The following is a 10,742-nucleotide window of genomic DNA, read 5'->3' as shown; positions in this document are numbered from 1 at the left end:
TCAAGCAATCCTCTCATCCCAGCCTCCAAAGTAGCTGGGACTACAGGCTTGCACCACCACACCCAGCTACTTTTTAAATTGTTTGTAGGCCAGGCACAGTGGCTCACACCTGTAATCCCAGCACTTTGAGAGGCTGAGATGGGCCGATCACTTGAGGTCAGGAGTTCAAGACCAGCCTGGCCAACATGGTAAAACCCTGTCTCTACTGAAAATACACAAATTAGCTGGACATGGTGGCACATGCCTGTTGCTCCTGCTACTCAGCTGAGACAGGAGATCACTTGAACCTGGGAGGTGGAGGTTGCAGTGAGCTGAGATGGTACCACTGCACTCCAGCCTAGGAGACAGAGCAAGATTCTGTCTGAAAAATAAATAAAAATAATTTTTTTGGCAGGGGTAAAGAAAGGATCTCCCTATATTACCCAGTCTGGTCTTGAACTGCTGGGCTCAGAAGATCCTCCCGCCTTAGCCTCCTAAAGTACTGAGATTACAGTCATGAGCCCCTGCACCCAGCCAGAGAATTGGAAAGCTGCACCATGTGAAAAACTTACATATTTGGTGTCAAAACTGTTGTGGGCATAGAAAAAGAGTTTTTCTCTTTCAAGGTCATGCAACTTGTAAAGCAGAATTGGCATTGAACCCACAGTGCTCTTGATTTGTGAGTGTGTTCATGTTATAATTCTAATTCTTTGAAGCAAAACATCATCGTGTATCATTTTTTAGCCTCCTAATACCCAGCCTGACCTGGGCGTGGTGGCAGGTGCCTGTAATCCCAGCTACTTGGGAGGCCGAGGCAACAGAATCGCTTGAATCTGGGAGGTGGAAGTTGCAGTGAGCCAAGATCACGCCATTGTACTGCAGGGTGGGCAATAACAGTGAAACTCCATTAAAAAAAAAAAAATTAGTTTGGGGCCAGGTGCAATGGCTTACACCTTTAATCTCAATGTTTTGGGAGGCCGAGGTTGTTCTAGGCTTGAGGCCGGGAGTTCTAGGCCAGCCTGGGCAACATAAAGAAAATTAAAAGATTAGCCAGGTGTGGTGGTACACACCTGTAGTCCCAGCTACTTAGAGAAGCTGAGGTGGGAGGATTGCCTGAGTCCAGAATTTCATGGCTGCAGTGAGCTATGATTGCACCACTGCACTCCAGTCTGGGCAACACAGTGAGACCCTACCTCAAAAATTTTTTAAATTATTTAATTGAACCTAGCTGTGCATGTGTATTTTCAAAGTCAATAACAGGACTCCCCGCGGCAGGCCAAGGTCACTCCCAGATGCCTTGGGCTCCAGCTATCTTCTTCCCCTCCAGTCTTGGAGAGGGAGCCTGGGATGCTTTCTGGGCACATACACCATTGGTCACAGCCCAACCCTACCCACTCCAGGAGAGTCAAAAATATACAATGCTGGGCGCAGTGACTCACACCTGTAATCCCAGCACTTTGGGAGGCTGAGGTGGGTGGATCACCTGAGGTCAGGAATTCGAGACCAGCCTGACAACATGGTGAAACTCTGTCTCCACTAAAAATACAAAAAAATTAGCCAGGCGTGGTGGCAGACACCTGTAGCCCCAGCTACTCAGGAGGCTGAGGTAGAAGAATTGCTTGAACCTGGGAGGCGGAGGTTGCAGTGAGCTGAGATCGCACCATTGCCCTCCAGCCTGGGGCGGCAAGAGTGAGACTCCATCACAAAAACAAAAGAAAAAAAACAGAACACGCAAGACACAACAACCTTCAAAGAAAAAAAATCTCATTTTATTTGGACTATTATTTGAGNTACTAAAATACAAAAATTAGTTGGGCGTGGTTGCACACACCTGTAGTCCCAGGTACTTGGGAGGCTGAGACACGAGAATCACTTGAACCTGGGAGGCGGAGGTTGCAGTGAGCTGAGATTGTGACACTGCACTCCAGCCTGGGTGACAGAGCGAGACTCCGTCTCAGGGAAAAAAAAAAGCATCAGGTCAGGAGGAGAAGGGCAAAGAGTCGCCACTGCTCTCCTGGGATCTTCTCACCCAGCTCCAGAAAGGCAAGGGGCTTTGGATGCTTGGAGCCATTGCTCAGCTCCCGGGGACCACATCACCTGCTCCCTTGAGTTTTTCATAGAAGAGACACATCCCTGGAGAGTGTTGCTAAGAAACAGGAAAATTAGTTCTTCCCCCCATCACTATGGCTTCCCCAGACCCCGAGCAGCCCGCCAAGCAGCCGAGGCCCAGACTCAGGGCTGGAGGGCTGGGCGGTGATTAGTGGGTGGTTTGGTTGCCAGGTTATCTCTGGACAGGGCCCTTGACATCCACTGCCCTGGCCCTAGGGGAAGCCTTCTTCTGCTTGGCATCCAGGTTCTTCATGTACCTCTGGACCCACGCCTGCTTGGGGTCGCCACAGAACTGCTGGCCCTTCTTGGTGGTGAAGCTGTGGAAGAAAGGGGCAGGGGATTAGCTGAGGCTGACAGGGACCTTGGGCCACTCAACTTCATGGTGGGGAGGATGTGGACGCCTAGAGACAGTAAGGCCTCCTCGCAAGTTGCTGAGATGATGTCACCTTCATTTTTTGACATGGTCTCACTCTGTCATCCAGGCTGCAATGCAGTGGTGATCATAGCTCACTGCAACCTCAACTTCCCAGGCTCAAGCGGTCCTCCCGCCTTAGTCTCCTGAGTAGCTGGGACTACAGGAACATGCCACCATGCCCAGCTATTTTTTTAAATTTTTTTTTATTTTTTGCAGAAACGGAGTCTCATTATATTGCCTAGGCTGGTCTTAAACTCCTGGCCTTAAGCAACCCTCCTAGGTCAGCCTTCCAAAGCACTGAGATTACAGACGTGAGCTACTGCACCTGGCCTTATCATTGTATTTCTACTTCATGCCTCTGTTTACAAAATGAGTTCACAGTTACTACCTATGAAGCTATTTGGAGGACAGACACATGTCGACCCATGTGACCTTGAGCAAGTCGCCTTCCTGAGCCTCAGTTGTCCTCTGTAAAATGGGAACAACCATCCCTACCCCATAGAATTGTTGAGAGAATTAGATAAGACATTGTGCTGTGCCCCCGAATGGTGCCTCATTGTATATTTGGTGCTCAGTAGATATTGAATCTAAATCCTTCTCTTGGTGGCTCATGCCTGTAATCCCAGCACTTTGGAAGGCTGAGATGGGCAGATCACTTGAGGTCAGAAGTTCCAGACCAGCCTGGTCAACATAGTGAAACCCTGTCTCTACTAAAGATACAAAACTTAGCCAGGCATGGTGGTGCGCACCTGTAATCCCAGCTACTTGGGAGGGTGAGGCATGAGAGTTGTTTGAACCTGGGAGGCGGAGGTTGCAGTGAGCCAAGATCACACCACTGCACTCCAGCCTGGGTGAGAGTGAGACTCCGTCTCAAAAAAAAAAAAAAATCCTCCTGGCTGGGTGTGGTGGTTCATGGCTGTAATCCTAGTACTTTGGGAGGCTGAGATGGGAGGATCACTTGAGCCCAGAAGGTTGAGGCTGCAAAGCAATGAGCTATGATCATGCCACTGCACTTCAGCTTGGATGACAGAGCAAGACCCTATCTCCCAAAAAAATAAAAATAAATAAATAAAAAAGAAGAAATAAAAAAATAAATATATCCTCCTCCTAGTTTTATGGGCAAGGAAATTGAGGACCAGAGAGGGGAGGTGACTTCTCCAGGGATGCACAGAGCCAGGGCCGGCTGACCTTGCTTCTCAGGGACACTGGAGTTGTACCTGCCCCAGCCCCTCTCCTGCCACATGCCCATGAAGGATACTCACATCACTCCCACATTGAGGCACGTGCTCCTGTTGGACAACTGGTAGCTGACCACTCGGTTCTCAGGAATTCTTTTGGAAAGAAATAACATGCAGCAGGAAGAGGGGATGACCACAGAGCCTAGACGAGGAGAGAGAGAGAAGCCACGTCTTTTCCCAGCCTCCCCTCGGCTCTGGGCCTCAGAGCTGGAGCTTGAACCCTGCACCAAACACCACCAGTCCATTCACTGGGCTGCCCTTTCCCCAGCGCTTTCCTCCAGCCCCAGGCTGGTCAGTCCTGCACCCTCCACTGTGCCATCCTAGCCACGCCCTTGGAACTGCATCCTGCCCGAGGTCTTACCCGTAGGGATGATGTGGTGGGCACAGACACCAAGGAACAGAAGGCTGGTTACGATGGTCATTGGGCCTGCCATGTCCCAGAGAGCAGAAGCACCAGCTCGGGGCTCAAAGCCAACGTGCGGGAGGAAAGGACCTGGGGATAAAAAGCTTGGGTCCTTGCAGAGCACCCCAAACTCCCTCCCTCTGCCCTTTATGGGGCAACTAGAAGGAAACACGCCCCCGAGCCGCCTCCACGCTTCCTTGAAAATCCTGAGGCCTGTGGTCTGGAAAGAGGAAGTTGTTGTCCTGTTGTTGTCCAGCTGAGTCAAGGGTTATTTTGGGCTCCGAACAAAAGAGCTGGGGGAGGGGGCATCACCGCACCTAGGCCAAGTTCACAGGTGTTAGATGCATTGTCAGAAGGCCCATGGGACCCTGGCTGTGTTGGCTACTCCCTGTGGGATCCTGGATAAATCACTCACCTCCCTGAGCCTCAGTTACTTCAGCTGAAAATGGGCAGAGTCATCCCTGTCTTCTCCCTTCCATTCATTCATTCTTTCATTCATTCACACGATTCTTTGTTAGGCATGTGCTCTGCGCCAGGCACTGGGAGGATTCTAATGGGGAGACAGATTTTTGATCAAGTGTGTGTAACAGTCAATGAGAGGTCAGCTGGGCTCGGTGTCTCATGCTTATAATCCCTGCGCTTTGTAAGGTTCAAGTGGGAGCATCATTTGAAGCCAGGAGTTTGAGACCAGCCTGGGCAACATAGCAAGACCCTGTCTCTACAAAAAATAAAAAAATTAGCCAGGCTTGGTGGTGCAGGCTTGTAGTCTCACTCTTGGGGAGACTGAGGTGGAAGTGTAGCAGGACGAGCTGCAGAAAAAACTCCTGATACCGAGTTAAAGAAGGAAGGGGTTTATTCGGCCAGGGGCATTGGCAAGACTCCTGTCTCAAGTGCTGAGCTCCCGGAGTGAGCAATTGCTGTCCCTTTTAAGGGCTCACAACTCTAAGGGGGTGCACGTGAGAGGGTCGTGATTGATTAAGCAAGCAGGGGTATGTGACTGGGGCTGCATGCACTGGTAATTAGATCGGAACAAAACAAGATACGGATTTTCACAGTGCACTCCTATACAATGTCTGTAATCTATAGATAACACAACCGATGAGGTCAGGGGTCTATCTTTAACTACCAGCCCAGGGTGCGGTGCCGGGCTGGCTGCCTGTGGATTTCATTTCTCCCTTTTAGTTTTTACTTCTTCTTTCTTTGGAGGCAGAAATTGGGCATAAGACAATATGAGGGGTGGTCTCCTCCCTTAGAAGGATGAATTGAACCCAGGAGTTCAAGGCTGCAGTGAGCTGTGATCACACCACGGCCTCTCCAGCCTGGGCAACAGAGCAACACCCTGTCTTACAATCAATCAATCAATCAATCAATCAATCAATCCATGACAGGTACTGACAGAGCAAAGCAGATGCTCTCAGGGCCGCTTTCCATCAGCTCTTGGTGGCCTTGAAGTCCCAACAGCCATCACCCGCACCTTCAAGTTGCCAGAGCCACTTAGTCACCAAGGCTCTAGGGAAGTAGGAAGTGCCTGGAAAACTACATCCTCTGGGGTGGCCAATGCCTGCCAGAGGGATGCTGACTCCAGGTCCAGCATGACCAACCCTGTTTCCTGAGTTTCCAGCTGGGTCAAATCTGTAACCCTCTGTGCAGCAGGACTTGGCTTGGCCCCTTCCCCCGACCAGATTCCCAGTCCCCTGACGGTCTCTCGTGGAAGCATCTCTTAATAAACAACAAGCCCATGAATCCCCGTCTCAGGGTCTGCTTTGGGGACCCGGACCCAGGACAAGGTGTGTGGGGGTAGGTGGGAGGAAGGGAAACATAGGAGAAACCAGGGGCCAGGAGCCGTGGCTCATGCCTGTAATCCCAGCGCTTTAGGAGGCTGAGGCGGGAGGATTGATTGAGGCCAGGAGTTTGAGACCAGCCGGGGCAACACAGCAAGACCCTGTCTCCAAAAGAAATAGAAAAATTAGCCAGGCATGGTGGTATGTGCCTGTAGTCCTAGCTACTCAGGAGGCTGAGGCAGGAGGATCGCTTGAGCCTAGGAGTTTGAGGCTACAGTGAGCTAGGAGAGCACCACTGAACTCCAGCCTGGGTGACAGAGCATAACCCTGTCTCTTAAAAAAAACAAAAAACAAAAAAAAACAAGGCTGGGTGAGGAGGTGTCTCATGTCTGTCATCCCAGCACTTTGGGAGGCTAAGGTGGGAGGATTATTTGAGCCCAGGAGTTCAAGACCAGCCTGCTCAACATAGCAAAACCCCATCTTTACAAAAAAATAAAAGAAAAAGAAAACAAACAAAATCATGGGAAAACTGGCCAATTGTGCCAGGAGGAAAGTCCAGGAGGGACTCATAGCTGACAGCTGCACTGAGGTTGGAGGACGGACGGCACCGGCAACTATGCAGAAGCCTGTAAGTCATAACGTCCAGTTCAGTTGTAAGGGACTGAGGCAACTTTGTGAGAGAGTGGGACATAGCTCCCACCTCACTCCACCCCGCATTCCAGGATCCCAGGTCAGGACCTTATACTCAGAAACTCCCTTCACCCCCTACTCACATGTGGCTGACTGCCATGGTTACTACTTGAGACCCTTTCTCCAGCAGTTACTACTGTTACTGCTTGAGACCGTCATTACAGCAATTACTACTGTTACCGCGTGAAACTGTCATTAAAAGACTGAACAAAGGGATCAACGTAGAAATGATAACAAAAAAACAAAAGAAACTGTTTTAAGGAAAGGCAGCAAAGGGTGAAGAGAGCGCCCTGATGCTATGGAGCAAAAGCAGCCCCTGAACCTCTACAGCCCTTTATATTTATTGGGTAACAAGAGCAAGGAGGAGGAGGTAACGACTGGTCAGCTGCTTAATTGATCAGAGGTTCATCTTGTTACTGACAGGATTCAATTATTCCTAATCATAAGAAACATTTGTGCGGTCTCCCACACTCCCATACCCAAACCCTCCCTACGGTTCTCTCCTATTCCCCTTCTCCAACTTCCTGCTCTGGGATTCCAGGGCACACACCAATGCAGGACCCACACAGTGGCATAGTGGGAGCACAGTGGCACTCGTCACTTGGTGGCCAGCTGGGTGTCTGTGTCTCAGTCTCATGCTTGACCTGAACACCTTGAGATCAATTTCTATACCCGCCAAGTGCCGAGCAAATCACCTGTGCCATGGCCGGCGTTTGCAGAATGGATAGATGATGGATCGACTCTGAGACAATTTCCTCTGGACCAGAGACTCCTCTGCGGGTTTTGCTCGCAGAGCACAACTGGGGTCAGTGTATACACAGGGAAAGTCAGCAGGCAGGTCCCCTGATGGAGGCAAGACTGAAGTCAGGGAGCTTGGCAGCACCTGATCTCACTGCCTGTGCTTATAGAGTGAAAAATGCTGAGAGCCCAACTCAGGGCTTCATTAGCCTGGCACCTGTCCCTGTCTGCCTTTACCTTCCCATCAGCTGACAATAATTATCCTCTGCTGGCAGAGCAATTAGAGAGGATTAAGTGAGAAAAGTCGTGGTAAGACCCTTTATACATGCAGAGGCTTTTGTCTTTAAAAATGTATTACTTATTTATTTTTATTATTTTTTTTTATACGAAGTCTATCTCTGTCGCCCAGGCTGGAGTGCAGTGGCGCGATCTTGGCTCACTGCAACCTCCACCTCCGAGGTTCAAGTGACTCTCCCGCCTCAGCCTCCCCAGTAGCTGAGACTACAGGCACCCGCCATCATGTCTTGCTAATTGTTGTGTTTTTAGAAGAGATGGGGCTTCACCATGTTGGTCAGGCTGGTCTCGAACTCCTGACCTCAGGTAATCCACCCACAGCCTCCCAAAGTTCTGGGATTACAGGCGTGAGCCACTGTGCCTGGCCAAAAAAAAAAAAAAAAAAAAAAAAATTCTTTTGAGACAAGGTCACACTCTGTTGCCCAGGCTGGAGTATAGTGGCGTGATCATAGCTCATTGCAGCTTCCAACTCCTGGGCTCAAGCAATCCTCCTGCCTCAGCCTCCTGAGTGGCTGGGACTACAGGTGCAGGCCACCACACCCGGCTAAGTTTTTAAATTTTTGGTAGAGATGGGGTACCCCTATGTTGCCCAGGCTGGTCTCCAACTCCTGGATTCAAGCAGTCCTCCCACCTTGACCTCCCAAAGCACTGGGATTACAGGCATGAGCCATTGTGCCCAGCTCATCACGATGTCTTATGACAGTTCTTCTAATTTTTGCTCCCCAGTGATTCAGAGGGGATGCCGGGTGACTGCCTGAATTTTCTCATTCAGTGGGTGCTGGGAGTGTGGTGTGTGGAGGGGAGGAAGTAAGGGAGAAAGGATGGCCAGGCAGAGGCAGCACTCAGGAGAGGAGTGAGTATGGGGTAAACAGGGCGGGGATGCCCACCATCTCCATGTTGCAACAGGAGTGGGCGAGCAGAAGGTCATTGGGTGGGACTGTGTGGGGTTGGGTGCTTCAAACCAGATTAGTAATACCCTTTAAGGGCTTTTCCAAAGCCTTAAAAAACACAAAATACCCAATCTTTCTTTTTTTTTTTTTTCTGTTTTGTCACCCAGGCTGCCGTGGAATGGCCTGATCTCCGCTCACTGCAGCCTCCGCTTCCTGGATTCGAGCAATTCTTGTGCCTCAGTCTTCTGAGTAGCTGGGATTATAGGCACCCGCCACCATGCCCGGCTAATTTTTGTATTTTTAGTAGAGATGGAATTTCACCATGTTGGCCAGGCTGATCTCAAACTCCTGACCTCAACTGTTTCATCTGCCTCGGCCTCCCAAAGTGCTGGGATTACAGGCGTGAGCCACCACACCAGGACAAAACACCCAGTGTTTTGTTGTTGTCATTGTTGTTGCTTTTGTTTTGAGACACAGTCTCTCTTTGTCACCCAGGCTGGAGTGCAGTAGCACGATCTTGGCTCACGATAACCTCCTCCCCCCAGGTTCAAGCAATTCTCCTGTATCAGCCTCCCAAGTAGCTGGGATTACAGGTGCCCACCACCACACCTGGCTAATTTTTATGTTTTTAGCGGAGGCGGGGTTTCACCATGTTGGCTGAGCTAGTCTCAAACTCCTAACCTCAAGTGATCCACCCGCCTCAGCCTCCCAAAGTGCTGGGATGACCGGCATGAGCCACCTCGCCCAACCGAAACACCCAATCTTTACGCTCTATACAGGGAAATAGTTAAGGCAGGGATTACCAACCCTGTTTTACGAGGGAAGAGCTGATACCTTACAAGGATACGTGAGCAGACACCATCACAGGGCCACTTAGCTCCCGAAACGGGAAACTGTATCCTTCCCACTTGAAGTGGTGGAATCCAGCAGCCAGAGACATAAAGAGAGGGAGGAGGAGGTCTTAGAAAGCCGACTAGAAAGGGAGTGGATAGGTAAAAAGAGAACTAGAAAGCCAAGTGCAGTGGCTCAGGTCCGTGATCCCAGCACTTTGGAGGCCAAGGCAGGAGGATCACCTGAGGCCAGGAGTTTGAGACCAGCCTGGACAACATGGTGAAACCCCATCTCTACTAAAAATACAAAAATTAGCTGGGCATGGTGGCATGCACCTGTAGTCCCAGCTACTTGGGAGGCTGAAGCAGGAGAATCGCTTGAACCTGGAAGGCAGAGGTTGCAGTGAGCCGAGATCGCGCCACTGCACTCTAGTCTGGGTGACAGAGCCAGACTCCATCTCCAAAAAAAAAAAAAGGAAAGGAAGAGGATAGGTAAAAAGAGAAAGAGAAAGCCAGGTGCAATGGCTCACACCTGTAATCCCAGCACTTTGGGAGGCCAAGGTGGGAGGATTGCTTGAGCCCAGGAGTTCGAGTCCAGCCTGGGCAACACGGCAAGACCCAGACTCTTTAAAAAAAAAAAAAAAAAAAAATTAGAAAGAGGAAGATGGAAGCGGTAGAAGTGGGAACCTGGCAGGGGCAGAAAGAGCATGTGTGGAGGAGCGTGGAGGGTGGGTGGATGGGAAGTGACCCACAGCAGTGTGAGGCTTTTAGAACCCCTGATGGCTCCAACGCAGACCCTGTCCCTCTCTTGGCCTCAGTTTCTCCATCTGAGAAGTAGGGTGTTGGCCACAGTGGCCTCTCCCCAAGTGTAGGACCACCAGCGGTGATGCAAGAAGGAACATTTCTCATTTTATTGAAATGTTTTGTTATGGTCACCCCCTTTAATAAGGGACTTTAAGGAACTTTATATGTATATATAAAGTTATATATATTATAGTAATACAAGATTTCCCTAAGGTAAAAAATATGAGGGCTGGGCATGGTGGCTCATGCCTGTAAACGCAGCACTTTGGGAGGCCAAGGCAGGTGGATCACCTGAGGTCAGGAATTTGGGATCAGCCTGACCAACATGGAGAAACCCCATCTCTATTAATACAAAACTAGCCGGGCGTGGTGGCGCATGCCTACAATCCCAGCTACTCAGGAGGCTGAGGCACGAGAACTGCTTGAACCCGGGAGGCGGAGGTTGTGGTAAGTGGAGATCACGCCATTGCACTCCAGACTGGGCAATGAGACTGAAATTCTGTCTCAAAAAAAATGTATATATAAAATATATATATAATTTATAATATTATATACAAATATATAATATATA

At 49.9% G+C, this 10,742-nt stretch overlaps 1 protein-coding gene across 5 annotated transcripts in view; it reads right to left on the bottom strand.

Moving 5' to 3' along the window:
• Positions 1–1,883: 1,883 nt before the first annotated feature.
• The window catches only part of CCL24 (C-C motif chemokine ligand 24), a 13,336-nt gene continuing 4,477 nt past the window's right edge, over positions 1,884–10,742 (bottom strand). For 2 of the 5 annotated variants that reach the window (XM_017857597.1, XM_017857598.1), the window contains exons 2-5: positions 4,560–4,694; positions 4,103–4,461; positions 3,766–3,883; positions 1,884–2,405 (exon numbers count right to left, since the gene is read on the bottom strand). In XM_017857597.1, coding sequence (XP_017713086.1) covers positions 2,261–2,405; positions 3,766–3,883; positions 4,103–4,175 — 336 coding nt within the window. In that variant the 5' untranslated portion in view covers positions 4,176–4,461; positions 4,560–4,694 and the 3' untranslated portion in view covers positions 1,884–2,260. The remainder of the gene's footprint in view (positions 2,406–3,765; positions 3,884–4,102; positions 4,462–4,559; positions 4,695–10,742) is intronic. The other 3 variants (XM_017857601.1, XM_017857602.1, XM_017857599.1) reach the window with 2 other exon arrangements.

The sequence above is a fragment of the Rhinopithecus bieti genome, unplaced genomic scaffold (assembly GCF_001698545.2).
Source record: "Rhinopithecus bieti isolate Rb0 unplaced genomic scaffold, ASM169854v2 scaffold_42772, whole genome shotgun sequence".
NCBI classification, from domain to species: Eukaryota; Metazoa; Chordata; class Mammalia; order Primates; family Cercopithecidae; genus Rhinopithecus; species Rhinopithecus bieti.
This window is presented reverse-complemented; position numbering and strand designations above follow the sequence as displayed.